Genomic DNA, 16,610 nt, shown 5'->3' with positions numbered 1-16,610 from the left:
GCTTCATTGTTTTGCCTGTGGATATCCAGTTGCCCAATATATGCACTTACTTTTTGTTTTTTTGTTTTGTTTTGTTTGTTTGTTTGTTTTGCAATATGCGGGCCTCTCACTGTTGTGGCCTCTCCCGTTGCGGAGCACAGGCTCCGGACGCGCAGGCTCAGCAGCCATGGCTCACGGGCCCAGCCGCTCCGCGGCATGTGGGATCTTCCCGGACCGGGGCACGAACCCGTGTCCCCTGCATCGGCAGGCGGACTCTTAACCACTGTGCCACCAGGGAAGCCCCTATGCATTTACTTTTAACCCAGCAATTCCACTTCTGGGAATTTATCTTAAAGATACACTGGCAAAAATAGGAAAAGAAAGAGCCCAAGGCTATTCATTGCAACACTGTTTCTAATGTTAAAAGACTGGAAACAACCAAAATGTCCATGGAGGGTGGGGATCCCAGCTGAATGAACTATAGAACATTCATATAATGACATGCTGTGGAGCTGAGGTAGGAATGGGACATCACTAGGATATATTTCTAAGCAAAGAAAGCAAGGTAAAGCAAAGTATGCTGTGGCTTATCTAGAGGGAGGGGAATATAAATATATTTTTGAAATGTAAGGAAGGATAAATCATAGTTTTTTTAATGCCTGTGGGCAAGGGATGGAACAGGATGGAGAGAGTGGTGAGACTGTAGATTTGACCTTGGAACCTTGTAAATGTATTACATGACAACAAGGTGGTGTAGCCACAGAGGAAGCTATTTTGAGTGACTTTAAAACATGGTAATTTGACTGTTCAGTCCTAATGGGATAGACTTTGTATCTCCTGCCACAGTGTTGTTTAACAGACCACCCCAAAATTCAGTGGCTCTCAACAGCAACCAGATTGCTCATTTGAGTTTCCGGGTTTGCCGGGTAGGTCCACTGATCTTGGCTAGATGTGCTCATCCATCTGGTTAGTTATGGATCCACTAGCTGCACTATTAGAAGTCCAGTGATGGGTGTAGCTGGACTCACTGGTGTCGGGTTGTCTGTTGGATGGCTGTCAGCTGGTCTAGGATGGCCTCAGGTGGGATGAGCGGGGGAGGGTACCGGGTATGTCGTCCTCCACAGGCCAGCCTCAGGCACGTTCTCATGGTGATTGCGGATGTACTGAACCATTTAGAGATGAAGTGATACGAGGGATGTGTTTCCAAATAATGTGGGGGCCAGGGGAGTGGGCAGGTGGAGCCCCGTTGGCCGTGAGTTAATTTAAAGCTGAGTGATGGGAACCTGGGAATTTACTAGACTGTTCTCTCTACTTTTGTATGTTTTCAATTTTTTCATCGAGTTTTTTTTTTTTTTTTTTTTTTTTTGCGTTATGCGGGCCTCTCACTGTTGTGGCCTCTCCCGTGGCGGAGCGCAGGCTCCGGACGCGCAGGCTCAGCAGCCATGGCTCACGGGCCCAGCCGCTCCGCGGCATGTGGGATCTTCCCGGACCGGGGCACGAACCCGCGTCCCCTGCATCGGCAGGCGGGCTCTCAACCACTGCGCCACCAGGGAAGCCCTTTCATCGAGTTTTTAAAAGGGAGAAAAAAGGTAGAGCAAGTAGCGTAATGACCCTGCCTGTCCCCATCACCCAGCTTCAGCAGTTACTAATATTTGACCCCCCAAAAATAGAAAGTTTTCAAATAGTGTAATGGTCTTAACAGTTGAGAATCTTTTCCTGATCTATGTAGTAACTACGTTTTAAGTAGGGTCGAAATTTGAAGGAAATGAATTTAGGCCAAGGAAACAGATTATTAAGGCTGTGGGCTGCCCTCAGGAAGTAGATCTCAAATGTCCGCTTCAACATCTTGGCTTCAACCTCATCTTCCACCCCGTCTCCACCCACCCTCTTCTACTCGTTGGTACCACGGCCACCTTGGCCGATATGTGCATCTGCCATGCGTTTGCCATCCCCAGCCTTTGTGCATGGTGTCCTCCGCCTTTTTCCCCTGGTCCGCCTGGCGAACTCTTACTCATTCTTCAGAGCCCCACTCGATTACTCCTCCTCCTTTGTGTTTTTTCCTAACCCTTCCAGGTAAACTAAGCCAGTCTCTTTACAATATGTACTGTCCTTGCTCAAGAAGGGTTAGAATCAGCTTGGGTTAGAATCCCTCGTGTCTGGTCTGTCTCCCCAACTAGCGTGTGAGTATCTCAAGGGGAGGGGATTTGCTTTATTACTTCTGTGTATCTCGTGCTGGGCACATGGAAGGCTGTCGGTGAAACTTGCTAAATTGTAGCTTGTTGTTAAATTACCAGAGGAGGGAGGTCTCCTTAGGTCAAATTACTGAGGAGATAGGAGTCTGTGAACTCACCTCCCTAGGATTTTAAAGCCGAACAGCATCAATTCCAGGCCTTTAGAGCACCAGAGAGGAAGCCGAGTGTGGAAGAGGAAAGATGAGCTGCCCAAAGGCAGGGTGAGGGAGGAGCAGGACAAAAACCCACCCCGTCAGTGACCTGGTCAACACTTGAAGTGGAGAGACCCTTCCAGCCAGATGCCCAGAGCTGGAACTAGAGCTTGGGACTCCCAAACCCACGTCCAGAGCTAACACCGCCATGAGATCTACTTCAACATCCCTTTCCTTAGGCGCGTGTGAGCAGCTGTCACAGAAGGTGCTTGATGGAACACGGAGAATGGGGGTAAAGTGTGTAACCTTAGGGCTTTGGTACTCTCGCCTAGAAGTTGAGGGCCCGAGCATTCGGAGGTGGCAGAGTTTCCCCTTCCATGCTGTCGCTGCTTAGCTGGAGTGTTGAGAAGGATTCCGAGGTCACATCTCAGGCCAGCAAGAGCCCTGACAGGTCAGCAGTGCCTGCCGGGGCGTGGGTGCAGGGAGTGGTGGTGTATAAAGCACCTGTTTGGCTGCTTGGACAGGATTCATTCAACCTTCTGGATGTGAGATTTTGTGAATCTTGAAATTCTTTTTCATTTCTAGGTTGTCAGTGTTTTCCCCCTTAAGGGAAATTTGTCTAAACTAATAGCACTTCTTTGTTGTTGCAGATATGAAGACAGACATGCCTGTAATCACGTCAAAAAAGTAAGTCTTGGTGGACTTTGACCTTGGGCAAAATTATGGTTTGAATCAGATCTGTTTTCAGGCAGCCTTTTCTGATGTGGTTGTCCACACCTTTTTGTGTGTGTGTGTGTGGTGGTAGTAGTAGGTGTGTGCTTGAAAATTATGTCTGAATTTAATGTGGATCAAATCATATTTGAATTGCACTAAGTAAGTTTATTTTTAAAAATAATCCTAAACCAAAACCTTTGCCAGTTAAATTCCTTCCAAAATATGAACACTAATCCTGTAACGTATATTGTCTGTCAGCACTAAGGTACTTAGGTTTGGAGCTGGCCTCCTGCACTGTGTGGGCGTCAACAGCCCTGTCCTCTTTCATCACTCCACACTTGCGGGGCTAGAGAAAGCCGCTTTCCCAGAGGCTCTCACACAGACCACCCACACAGCCATGATCCTTCCTTCCTCTGGGCTTTTGTTTATGCTGTTCGCGTTTCCCAGAACACTCCTCCCTAACCTACCAGGCACGCGTGCCGCTGGCTATTCCTGCACGTCCAGCCTACGTGCCAGTTTCCTGGAGCGTCTCCGTGCCGCCCTTTCCTCCGCTGCCCCCGCAGAATCTGCCTTGGCGCCTGTCGCTGTGCCATACCTCACACACTGGACTTAGACTGTCAGTTGTCAGAGGGCGGGGACCATGCCGGGTTCCCCTCTGCAGCCCCACACCCAGCGCTCCCTTGGTAGGATTTTGTTGAGTAAATGTTCCTCATTCTAAACGCCCGTCATCCCTGTGGGACAGCTCAAGTTGCAGCTCTTCCGTGAAGCCTTCTGAAACCGCTCAAGCCTACAGTGGTTCTTCCTCTTGCTTCTGGCACGTACTGGCAGAATCTGACAGCTCCTTTTCAGGCTCTGAAACCCCACGACCAGGGAGTGCCTGAGAGGCAGTGGCACCTGGGAGATCTCAGGGGCTGCTCTGGCCATAGCCGCAGGCTGGGGGACGGCATAGGGCCTGAGAGGACCTGGCCGAGCCCTTATTGCACTGGGGGCTGCAGTGTAGACAGGCTGCTGCAGCCAACGCTAGGATGCAGAAACAGCAGAAGCCTGTCCCTCAGGACCGCACCCCGATCGGGCTGGCAGGACAGGTGACACGGCAGCAAGCCCGTTTAAATATGTGAGGTTCTGGGGGGTGGGGGACTGCCGCTGTCCCCCCCATCTGAAGGTTAACCCTCGGTAAGCTCTGCAGAATGTGCAGCATTCCAGGAATTCTGTTGACCCTTGCGTCAGTTTCCTAGGGCTGCTGTAACAAAGTACCACAGACTTGGCGATTTTTTTTTTTTTAAATTTTTTTTTTATTAGTTTCTGCTTTATAACAAAGTGAATCAGTCATACATATACATCTGTTTCCACATCCCTTCCCTCATGCATCTCCCTCCCTCCCACCCTCCCCATCCCACCCCTCCAGGCGGTCACAAAGCACCGAGCTGATCTCCCTGTGCTCTGCGGCTGCTTCCCACTATCTATCTACCTTACGTTTGGTAGTGTATATATGTCCATGCCTCTCTTTCGCTTTGTCACAGCTTACGCTTCCCCCTCCCCATATCCAACAACCTAAGTGTCCATCATCGGATGAATGGATAAAGAAGATGTGGCGGGCCTCCCTGGTGGCGCAGTGGTTGAGAGTCCGCCTGCCAATGCAGGGGATACGGGTTCGTGCCCCGGTCCGGGAGGATCCCATATGCCGCGGAGCGGCTGGGCCCGTGAGCCATGGCCGCTGAGCCTGCGCATCCGGAGCCTGCGCATCCGGAGCCTGTGCTCCGCAACGGGAGAGGCCACAGCGGTGAGAGGCCCGCGTACCGGAAAAAAAAAAAAAAAAAAAAAAAAAAAAAAAAAAAAGAAGATGTGGCACATATATACAATGGAGTATTACTCAGCCATAAAAAGAAACGAAACTGAGCTATTTGTAATGAGGTGGATAGACCTAGAGTCTGTCATACAGAGTGAAGTAAGTCAGAAAGAGAAAGACAAATACCGTATGCTAACACATATATATGGAATTAAAAAAAAAAAATGTCGTGAAGAACCTAGGGGTAAAACGGGAATAAAGACACAGACCTACTTGAGAATGTACTTGAGGACTTGGCGATTTTTTGTTGTTGTTGTTGTTGTTGTTGTTGTTTTTTGGCTGCATCAGGTCTTAGTTGTGGCAGGCGGGATCTTTGGTTGCGGTGTGTGGGCTTGTCTCTAGTTGTGGCACATGGGCTCCAGAGCGCGTGGGCTCTGTAATTGCGGCACTGGCTCAGTAGTTGCAGTGTGCAGTCTCAGTTGCCCCACAGTACGTGGGATCTTAGTTCCCCGACCGGGGATCGAGCAGGCATCCCCTGCATTGCCAGGTGGATTCTTAACCACTGGACCGCTAGGGAAGTCCCAAACTTGGCAATTTAAGAGAACAGAAATTTATTCTCACGGCTCTGGAGGCCAGAGGTCCCAAATCAAGGTGTCAGCGGGGCTGTGCTCCCTCAGGAGGCTCTAGGGGAGCGTCCTTCCTGCCTCGTCTTAGCCTCTCGTGGTGGCCAGCAGTCCTTGGCCCTCCTTGGCTTGTAGACACATCACTCCAGTCTTTTCCTCCATCGTCGCATGGTGGTCCACCTTGTGTGTCTCTGTGTTTGTGTCCAAATTTACCTTTTTTCCCAGTTAGTTTGCCCTCATCTTAACTTCATTACAGCTGAGAAGACCTGTTTCCAGATAAGGTCCCATTTGCAGGTGCCAAGAGGTAGGACTTCAGCACATCTGACAGTTCTGTCAGGAAAGTATGCCCTCCCCAGCACCCCCGTCAATACTTGATTCATCATCAGTTCATAAAACTTGCAGTCACAATCTAAATTTTGTTAAATATTAGAAAAATGGACTCTTTTTCATACCTTGAGGTTAATTTTCCAACTTAAGTACTTGTTATAATTGTTTATTTCCTCAGAAATTTGGATCCCTCTTTCCAGTGGATTCACTCTAATTGGCCTTTTTCCAACAGTAGTCGTCCTTGGGTGCTGAGAACCTCCTGTGTGATCTTTTCTGGAGGTGAGCATCCAGACCCTCAGGGGATGCACTTGGGGGCTGGAGTTTGCAGGGTTGTGTCCTGAAGGACCAGCCCTGAGGATGATGCCAGTCCCCCTCCTCGCTTGTGGTCCTCTCTCCAGCCAGCACTTACTGCGGGTGCCCATGTGTCAGGCACTGGGTAGGTGCTGGAGATACAAGAGGAGGAAAGATCTCTGTCCTCTTCTCGGGGATTTATAGTCCAGTGGGAGGGGAAGAGGAGTAGACAAATGAGCTCTTCTGTGATGAATATTATGATGAGGTATCGCCATCATCATCAGCATCGTTGTCATAGCCAATCGGTACTGATTCTCCAACAGTGCCGTTACCGGTCCACACGTTTTACCCGTATCCTCTCAGCTCGTCTTCTGGAGAAACCTTTGAGGTGGGTGTAGTTGTTTCCATCACTTGCATAGGGAGCCTGCAGAGAGCTGCCCAAGAGTTCGTGAGCTCGAACCAGGAAGCACGACTCCGGAGCCTGGGCAGTAATCCCATAGTTGTATGTGCCGGCATTTCTGGGGTGTATTCCATGTAATAGGCACTGTGTTCATAACAGCTTTGTGGATTAGCTTTTCATGTCCTCACATCACCCCTAGGTGGTCAGTGCTGTAATCATCTGTCTTGGACAGGGGAGGAAAGAGCACCAGAGGAGGTGAATTAACTTGCTCAAGGTCAGTACTTGGACCTAAGCAGCCTGCCTCAAGACCGTTTTGCTGTGAACTTCCAGTAATAAATAGGCCTCAGTCAGTAAGAGGTGAAGAAGGATGTTCGCTACAAATGGAAGAGGTGTGCTTGAGGGCAGAGGCACCTGAGAAGCTGAGCTGTATTCAGACGGCCCCGCTCGGCGTTCTTGGGGCCCCGGCACGGCTCTGCAGCACCAGGCCCTTGGCTGCTTCTCATCGCACCTGCCACCTCCTCCCGCTCTCCCCTCGTGTTTTCCAGCTTTTACTTTTTACTCTTCTCTTCCTGCTGCTTCTCCAGCAGTGTTCAGGGTTAATCACAGCAGGACTTTTTAAGGCATTGCCAGCCAGTGAGAGGACACCTTCTGCTCTGTGCCCCATTGCCGTGTGTCGATCACAGGCTGAGTCAGAGGCTTTCTTCCACAGGCTTTAGCAGCCGCTGTTGCATTAAGCTTCCATAAACATCTGAGGTCATCAGAGGCAGGAAAGCGGTGTGATCCCGGCATTCGGCAGAAGAGCAGAAGGTGTCAGATGCTGAGTGGCTCAGCTCAGAGTCACGTGAGCCGGCTCCGGAACCCAGATCTGGTACAGTGGTCGACCCACACGGCAGCCCCTGCTCCCAAAGCGCGATTCGTTAAGGTGTACGTTTCCACCCGTTAAAATGTCATTTGTATTTTTTAATGTAATAGGTATTGAGTCAAAAGGATTTTATTTTTCAAGTCTCCCTGAAAAATCCCACAGTCATACAGTAACAAATATTTATTGAACACTTAACTATGTGCTGAGCACTTCACATGTCTCATCTCCTTTCATCCTTGCATCGTCCCCTGAGGCAGGTACAGTTATCCCCGAGCCTTGGAGGGGAGGGCACGTAGCTGGTACGAGGACCTCGTGCTCACAGTGAGGGCTTGAGCTCACATCTGCCTTGACCACTCTGCTGCTAAGAAGCTGAGCAGGGACCTGTGTGCATGTGCTCGCTCGCACTCTCTCTCTCTCTCTCAGTTGCACATCTCCTGCTCGAAGTGGGAGCTGTTGAACCTTGAATGCTGTGGTTCTTTCACATATTTTAAATCAGGGAATTTGATGAAAGTTGTAGATCCCTTCCCCAGGAAAATACACATGACACGAACATTTGTGTTCAGACACAGGAGATTCATAGACCCATGAAGGCTTTAGCCAGTGTTACAGGTGACACGAAGAGCATAGATCCTTTTAGTTCCCTCATATGAAAGTCCTTCTAACTGCACATGAGAGAGGCTGTACCTTTCATGCAGGAGAGGAGACATCCTGCTGCTCTCTGGGCAGCTACGTTTTATGCTGATTATAAAAAGGAGCACATAGGGGCTTCCCTGGTGGCGCAGTGGTTGAGAGTCCACCTGCCGATGCAGGGGACACGGGCTCGTGCCCCGGTCTGGGAGGATCCCACATGCCGCGGAGCGGCTGGGCCCGTGAGCCATGGCTGTTAAGCCTGCGCGTCCGGAGCCTATGCTCCGCAACGGGAGAGGCCATAGCAGTGAGAGGCCCGCGTACCGCAAAAAAACAACAAAAAAAAGCGCATAACGTGATCTTTATGAGGTAATGGTACTATTGTCTCCATCTTAGGGGTGGGGAAACAGGCACAGAGCAGTTAATTCATTGACTTTGTCACCCAGTTATGAGGGATAGAGTCAGGGCTGAACACAAAACGTGCAGGACCAGAGTCCATGCGTGTAATCACTGCACCATCCTGCCTTGTAGGTGTAGAGCAGCCTTGCCAGGTCTTAATCTTTACATCTAAGATACAGTCCCCAGTATATACAGCTGCATGCTTATCCCCACGTAGGATAAGCAGGGTGCGGACAGCTTGGAGATTGTTCTGATGAATCAGGGTTAATCAGCCACAGATCTCTGTTTTAAAAACAGCAGAATGGGACTTCCGTGGTGGCGCAGTGGTTAAGAATCCACCTGCCAAGGCAGGGGATTATCAGTTTATAGACTATGACATATCCCATCATCCATACACAGGCAGGATACTCAAGGTGAAGAGAAAAGTGACATCTGTCTTACCACAAGCCACTTGTCTTCTTCGATGCTCTGCAGACTGATTGCTGTAGGTGGAGGTGAAAAGTGCTCGAGTTTTGCAATGTCTTTCGCCTTTGCAGATCAGATTCCACACACGTGTGGCGTCTTATGTCACATGACACATCCCAGCAGCCTTGTCAGATGTTGACGCTGCTTCAATAGGAAGAATCCTTTTGTCTTGCCTGTAACTTTTTGTAACTTGGGAAGTGTTCAGGGGTTGCCTTCAAGTTTAAGAAACTAAGCATGTATTTTCTCATTAAAATATACTTTGAAAATTATGGAAAAAAGGGCCATTTTTAATTAAGATGCTTGGGTGTATGTAACTGTAATCATTTCTTTCCAAACATGGTGGAGACATTAGTAAGTACTGTACTGTGAAAAATGTTTATTAAAATTCTCATTTTGCTTTCGAATACTAAACAAAGACTTTTTGCTAATGACTGAGATACATATCTGAAAACATGATAACCAGAATTGAAAATAATGCAAAACAAGCCCTGACAAAGGATGGCCATTTTCTCTTTTAAATTCACCTAAATCATTTGGTCCACCAGTTTTAAATTACATAAATTTTCACACTTTGTTAAACTGGGAGATAAAGCTGTGTAATAAAAACAAAAACTAATAGGGCTTCCCTGGTGGCGCAGTGGTTAAAAATCCGCCTGCCAAGGCAGGGGACATGGGTTTGAGCCCTGGTCCAGGAAGATCCCACATGCCGCGGAGCAACTAAGCCCGTGCGCCACAACTACTGAGCCCGCACGCCTAGAGCCTGTGCTCCGCAACAAGAGAAGCCACCGCAATGAGAAGCCTGCGCACCGCAATGAACAGTAGCCCCCGCTCGCCACAAGTAGAGAAAGCCCGCGTGCAGCAACAAAGACCCAACACAGCCAAAGATAAATAAAATAAAATTTTTTTTAAAAGTAGTAGATAATTATTGCAGAGCAGTTAGAAAATGCAAAAAAGTATAAAGAAAACAACCTATAGCCCATCACTGAGAAGAACTGTAGACATTTTGGCATACTGCCTTCCCATCTTCTTCACACATTCCGCTGTCTTTTAAATACTGAAATGTAAGTGTTGTTACTAACAGAATTTCTACTTTGCAGGTATCAGCGTAGCGTGGAATGGGCCACAAACCTCATGCGAAGACAAGGCCGGGATGAGAGCACAGTGCGTAGACTCCTTGAGGATTACACAAAGCCCCTTCAGCATCTTTGTCTGCAAAGGAATGAAGAGGTCCAGTCGTGTCATGAGCTGAACTCTGAAATGGTTTCCGAAACGGAAGGCACAGAAGATAGAGAGAAACTTTCTGCCATGAATGGGGTTGCAGGAAAGTCGCATGATCTAGAGAATCCCAGCAGGCGATCAGACCGCCTGCAGGAGGGCTCTGGGCCTGACCCGATCCCTGCCCACGGCTCGGGTGGACACGTGGCAGAGGTCACCGCTCCTCTGCCCTACGTGCACTGCGGCAAACAAGATGTTCTCCTCCCGCCCTCTGGCGCTCAACCTGGGGACAGCAGCCAAAGAGCGGGTCTGGTCCCGGCCAGAGAGAGAGGGCCTGAGCACCACTACGTACTGGTGGAGGAAGTCGTGTGTGACGTGAGTGAGAGGGAAGACGCCCCAGCTGGGGACGTAAGTAGAAGGAGAGAGGTCACCTCCTCCAGGGCCATCTGTGTCTGGCCCAGAGGAGAGGCTGGCCAACAGGGACGTCCCTTACTCGGAACCGGTAGCAGGCCCGTGTTCAGCACCCGGGGCATGTGAGAGCTGGTGCAGGAGACATACTACAGACCCTCCAAGGGCACCAGCCAGCCCTGGGTCCCAGCCCCAAGGGCTCAGTAGTTGTGAGAGCTGTTTCAACTGAAACTTTAAAGTCTGTGAATAGCCTAACTTTAAAAAAATATATGAATATGAATATATATATATATAATATTTAAATAACATATCTGTAATATATAACATAACATATAAAGTAAAGCAGGTCCAGTAACATTCTCTCCCTTGCCAGGGAGAAGAAGAAATGCAACGGTAGTTACGCAGTCTTGAGTGTAGCGGTGGGCAGGGGCTCAGGTGGGGCGGGCAGCCCTCACAGGAGGAGGCTGGGGCGCAGAACTAGATCCGCTTCATTAAGGGACCTACAAGATAGTTGCCCCAGCATCATCTGTAGCAGCTAAAAGTGAGAAACAGTCTAATAGTTAAATAGCATGAGAAACACCCGTTTGAAGAAATATCTCGCCTTTAGAGCGGAGTTTATGAAGTCTCATTAAGAACATAGGCATATGCTTGTGAGGTGCGGTTGGGTGAAAAAAAGCAACACATAAAACTGACCAACAAAACGATCACAACTGCAGGAAAAGTTCATGGGCGATAAAAGAAAGGAACTAAGTCAAAATGTTAATGCAGTTGACCCTTGAACAACTTGGGTTTCACTGTGGGTCCCCTTATGAAAGAGGATTTTTTTCAGTAGTAAATACCATACTGCTGCACAACCTGCAGTTGGTTGAATCCGCAGATAGGAAAGAACGCAGACGTGGAGGACCAGGGCCGGCTGTGAGTTACATGCAGACCTTCGACTGCCTGGAATCAGCACCCCAGCCCCCTTGTTGTTCAAGGGTCAGCTGTAGTAGAAAAATGAAAACTTATTTTTCTACATAAATAATAAATTACTTTTCTACATAAATAAATTTTTTAACAGAATTAATCCAACAAATGTGAATCGGGGAAATTTAGAAGAAAATGTTCGTTTTAAAATGCACCCTCCTCCAGGTAACATGTAGTGCTCCATTTGTTCAGTATGTATGTTATTTTTCTCTTCAGTTGTCGCCAAAAAAGAGACTGATATGCAGAAGAAATCCATTTAGGATCTTTGAGTACTTGCAGCTCAGCCTGGAAGAGGTATGTTCCCAGCATGTCATCTTCTCAGCGGTCAGTCTCTGGGCCTGGGCAATGCCATGTAGATGAGTCCACCTCAAAATGCAGTTCTGCGTGCAGTTCAGTACTGAGGTCGCCGCAGGCAGAGTCCACAGTCGGCCTGCCTGCATTTCACTCCTCGGCCTTCATTTCATTGATTCTAAGATGTCCATTTGGGGCGGGCCTGCCCTGTATCATCCCACAGAGGTTTCAAGGGGGTTGTCTGAGCACTTCTTTTCACATCAAGGTTTCAGATTGTCCAAATATTGTGTTACTAATTTTTAGCAGCTTCTAAAAAACATACAGGTTTATTGAGACACAGAACACATACCATACCATTCATTCATTTAAAGTGTGTAGTGGTTTTTAGCATATTCATGGAGTTTCGCCAGCTTTTCACAGGCTTCGATGCATGCCCCGAATCATGTAGTGACCGCTAATTACGTAAATGGATTCTAGGTATTTCCTTCTGCAGAATTACTAACACATGTTCCCTTTACTGCGTGCTCAAAAGTTGCTGCAAGTGGCTTTCTAAATCTGCCTCATACTTTCTGTCTGATTTGGGGTTCCTCTGTCCTGCATTCACGCGGCCATCAGTCCCCCCTTTTTTGCTTATGTCTGTACTGTACCCGGATTTGACGACAGCGCCCCTTCCTCTGTCTCCTGTCCTTGGCTGTGCAGGGCTGCTCCTGCCTGTCTGGAGGCTCCTGCAGCATCTAGCTCAGTGCTTGGCGTATCTTTTGGTCTCAGGCAGTGCTTGTTGAAAGCGTCCACGCTGGTTGTTTCATAGATGTGTTCACAGAGAAGTGACTGTGTCTCTGTGTTCTCTTTACCTGCTAGGCTGTGCTTGCTTCCTTGCAGTGAGGCCAGCGGTACAAAGAACGGGCTCTCAGAGCAGGAAAGGATGTTGGGATTTATTTACTTCATCTCCTCAGTTTACAAATGAGACAGCTTAGTCTACTGTCGAACACAGTAGCCACTAGCCTCATGTAACTGTTTAATTTAAATTGTGCAAAATTAAAAATTCTTTTCTCGGTTGTGCCAGCCACGTTTCAGGCGCTCAGCAGGCACCCGTGGCTACTCTGTTGGACAACGCTGGGGACACCATCCTCTAGGTCCTTGACTTCTCTGAGCCTCAGATTTCTGCTCTGTAAGATGAGGGTGATGCAACACCTTGTTCATAATATGTTCTGGAATTAAGTAGTGCACGTGATGGCTTCAGCACCGTGCCTGGTGTATCGTAGATGCTCAGTAAGCATTGTGCCTGCTGTTTCTGTCATTACCATCATTATTAAGTCACTTGTAAAAGCTATTTAGTGGCTGCTTGGATCTTCCTTTTGCAATCAGTGTTTAGCAAAAATATTACCAGGGACTTCCTATGTGCCAGGCACTGGGCTGAGTACTAACAGTACAGAGGTAAGCAGTATGTGGCTCTGGTCCTAAGATAGCCAAAAATTGCATTTCAGTGTGATGGGCACCATGTGGTGTGTGGGCTGTGCCAGTGCTGCTCCTCTTGTACCCCATGTCTGACATCTGTGAGGCGCTTGATAATTATTTGTCAAGTGGATGTGTACAAGGTGGGATGGGCACAGAAACTGGTGGGTCCCAAAGGGATGCGAACCACCTGGAAAGACTTTACAGGGTTGGTGGTACCTGGAGGTGTTACAGGGTAAATAGGGGATTGCCACGTGGACATGGGATGGCAGGCCCTTGCATGCAGCGTGGTCCCGGAAGCGGCCGCCCAGGAGGGGAGATCACGGAGGGCGCGTCCACGAGTAGGGGTCTGACCTGGTTCTGGTGGCACCGGGGCACTGCAGGCGGCTGTGCAGGGGAGTGGCAGGGACCAGAGCTAGCATCCGGGTGAGGGCAGGCTGGAGGGCTGAGCCGTCAGGAGGCAGCCAGCCTCTCAGCTGTAGGGGCAGCAGCAGCGGGCGGAGGGAGAGAATTCGGTGTCAGAAGCTGGGGGCTGAGCCTCGCTGCTCCAGGCGGTGACCAGCTGATGCTTTTCACTGACTGTGCTGCTCCCTCTTCCCACACACCCGCTGAAGAAATGCCACAGTAATGGGAGGCAGGAGACAAGGTGGTTCTCGTTCTTGGAGGCCGCTCGGTTCCTGAGAACATTCCAGAGACATGTTGCAGAAGTTTCCAGGGAGCGTGCAGTTAAAGCCGGCCCCGCTTCCCAGTTCTGTTTTGGCAGGTTTCCTTGGATGAATCACCCGTGTTTGGTGGCACCACCCGTACAGTGTAACATGTTTCCATAAATGTCCCTCAGGAACACGGGCAGCCCTGCTGTGGTGATTCAAGGCGGTTCTTAGGTTTTGAGAATGGTGACACCGAGCTGACTGAGAGATCTGTCTCTGAGAGCTGTTTTTCATTTTAACGCTCCAGGCCCTGACCGGATTTAGTGACAAGACATTAAAACCATCATTAAGCTCATCCGTCCATCTTATTAGTACTATGAAAGTAAAAACTCACCCGTGAGATTTCGAGGGTCTAGCCTCCAGCCTCCACAGACCTCCCCGGTCTACTGATGACTTAATTTCTAAACAAAGCCAACTTCATTGGATTAAGATCCTCCCCATCTATAATAAGTGCTAAGAGCAGCTTGCATAGGTTCATAAAAGCTATTTTAGGCCAATTAAAAATGAGGCTTCAAAAAAAAACAAAAAACGAGGCTTTGGTTTCATCAGTTCTTAGGAAAATGTGTGTTTGGTAATAATGGAAAGTTTCTGAAGAACTTAGATTCTGATGGATAGCAGGAGGTCATCTCTTCCTAGGCAAGGACTGGATTGAACCTTTCCCAGCTACAGTGTCTTTTTAGAAAGGCAGGGAAATGAAATGAATTGAGCAGTTAGGTGCTTTGAATGCTTTTTTGGGGGATCGGGGGCGGGGGGGTGCTGTGCCTTGCGGTTTGTGGGATCTTAGTTCCCCGACCAGGGATTGAACCTGGGCCACAGCGGTGAAAGCAACTCCTAACCACTGGACCACCAGGGAACTCCCAGCATGGTCTTTGTAAGTCTTCACTGAAATCTAACCTCATTAAATCTTTAAGAAGGCTTGATCATCTCCATTTTCTAGATGAGGTGGGAGGGTTTAAGTGACACTTCCAAGCTAATGAGATTTCAGCCCAGGTCTGCTGGGCTGAAAGAGTATCTTCCTGTTCTGCCACTGTGAACCCAGAAGGGAAAGGTGAGGGAAAACGAAAGGAAAAGAAGGACTTGGCTTTTTGAGGAACCACCTTTTCTTTTCTGTTGCACCTTTTGGCCACCATCTGTGTCCGTCTGAAAAAGCAGTGTGTTGTGTTAGTAAGTAGTGGGCCACAGGAGAGCAAGCGGCAGGCTGTCACCAGTAGCTAAAGGAGAAGCGGGACAGTGTCCACCCTGAGGAAACGGAGCTGAGAGACCTGCCCTGGGTGGCCTGGCCACGTGCTCCAGACCGTGGGCGGGATCCACACCTGCTTCTTTATGCTTTCAGCACACGCACTGAGCCCCTTCTAGGTCAAGGGCACGGCAGGCAGAGTTTCTGTCTCACAGAGTTTACATTCTAGCTGGAGAGACACACTTAAGAAAGATGCTTTCAGGCGAACATAAATGCTCTGAGGAGGTCGATCGGGATGGGGTCACGCAAACTGGGTGGTCGGGGAGGAGCTCTCTGAGGAGTGACCTTTGACTCTGGGTGTGGGAGCAGCAGTTACAAAGGCGAAGGCAGGAGTGAGCTCAGTGTGTCCGGGGACGGAAGTGAAGCGGCCATCTAGGGAGAGCGCTGGGCGAGTGCCACGAGACGCCTGGGAGCCAGGGGCCTTCACGTGCTGAGAAGGTAGCTCGGGCTGCCCGAGGGGATGGGCTGCGGGGCCGGAGCACAGAGGCCTTTGCAGAAGTCCAGGCGGGAGGCGGTGGCGGCCAGGATCCGGGCGCTGGACCCAGAGAAGCGGGCCTGGCAGGTAACCACCTGCATCTTCAGAGAAGCTCTCGATTTGGATCTGGGTAGAACTAAAGTAGTTCTCAGGGACTTCCCTGGTGGCTCAGTGGTTAAGAATCCACCTGCCAATGCAGGGGACATGGGTTGGAGCCCTGGTCCGGGAAGATCCCACATGCCGCGGAGCAACTAAGCCCGTGCACCACAACTACTGAGCCTGCATTGTAGAGCCTGCGAGCCACAACTACTGAAGCCCACGTGCCTAGAGCCCGCGCTCCGCAACAAGAGAAGCCAGCTCCGCAACAAGAGAAGCCACCGCAATGAGAAGCCCGCGCACCGCAACGAAGAGTACCCCCGCTCGCCGCAACTAGAGAAAAGCCCACGCACAGCAACAAAGACCCAACACAGCCAAAAATCAATCAATCAATCAATGAAATTTAATAAATAAATAAAGTAGTCCTCAAACCACTGTACTCTTAAAAATTATTGAAGGACCCCAAGGAGCATTTTTACATGGATTATATCTGTCAGTGTTTACCAAATTATAAATTAAAATGAAAACTTAAATATGTGTTTATTAACTCATTTTAAAATAATGATAATAAACCCACTATACATTAACAAATAATATTTTTATTAAAAATAACTGTATTCTTTCAAAACAAAACAAATCCAGTGAAAAGAGCGGCATTGTTTTTCATTTTCGCAAAGACTTTAAGGTCTGGCTTAAGAGAAGTCCCCTGGATTCTCACATCTGCTGCTGCGCTCAGTCTGTTGTGGTGTCACGTGTCTTGGAGCCTCTGGGGAGAATGAGTATGAACAAGGCCAATAATGCCTTGATCTCACAAAATGGTTTTGACTTTGAGAGTTCCTGCAAGGGTCATGGGGACCCCCGGATCCCCAGACTGACCACACTTCAAGGACCACTGCTGTAAAGAGAA

At 49.0% G+C, this 16,610-nt stretch overlaps 1 protein-coding gene across 1 annotated transcript in view; it reads left to right on the top strand.

Moving 5' to 3' along the window:
• TSEN2 (tRNA splicing endonuclease subunit 2) overlaps positions 1-16,610 on the top strand; it is a gene marked incomplete at both ends in the record, with an annotated part of 33,327 nt that overhangs the window by 3,690 nt on the left and 13,027 nt on the right. The window contains 3 exons of the mRNA XM_079712112.1: positions 3,013-3,049; positions 9,954-10,479; positions 11,662-11,739. Of these exons, the coding sequence (XP_079568238.1) occupies positions 3,013-3,049; positions 9,954-10,479; positions 11,662-11,739 (641 nt within the window). The remainder of the gene's footprint in view (positions 1-3,012; positions 3,050-9,953; positions 10,480-11,661; positions 11,740-16,610) is intronic.

The sequence above is a fragment of the Hyperoodon ampullatus genome, assembly GCF_949752795.1.
Source record: "Hyperoodon ampullatus genome assembly, chromosome: 10".
NCBI classification, from domain to species: Eukaryota; Metazoa; Chordata; class Mammalia; order Artiodactyla; family Ziphiidae; genus Hyperoodon; species Hyperoodon ampullatus.
This window is presented reverse-complemented; position numbering and strand designations above follow the sequence as displayed.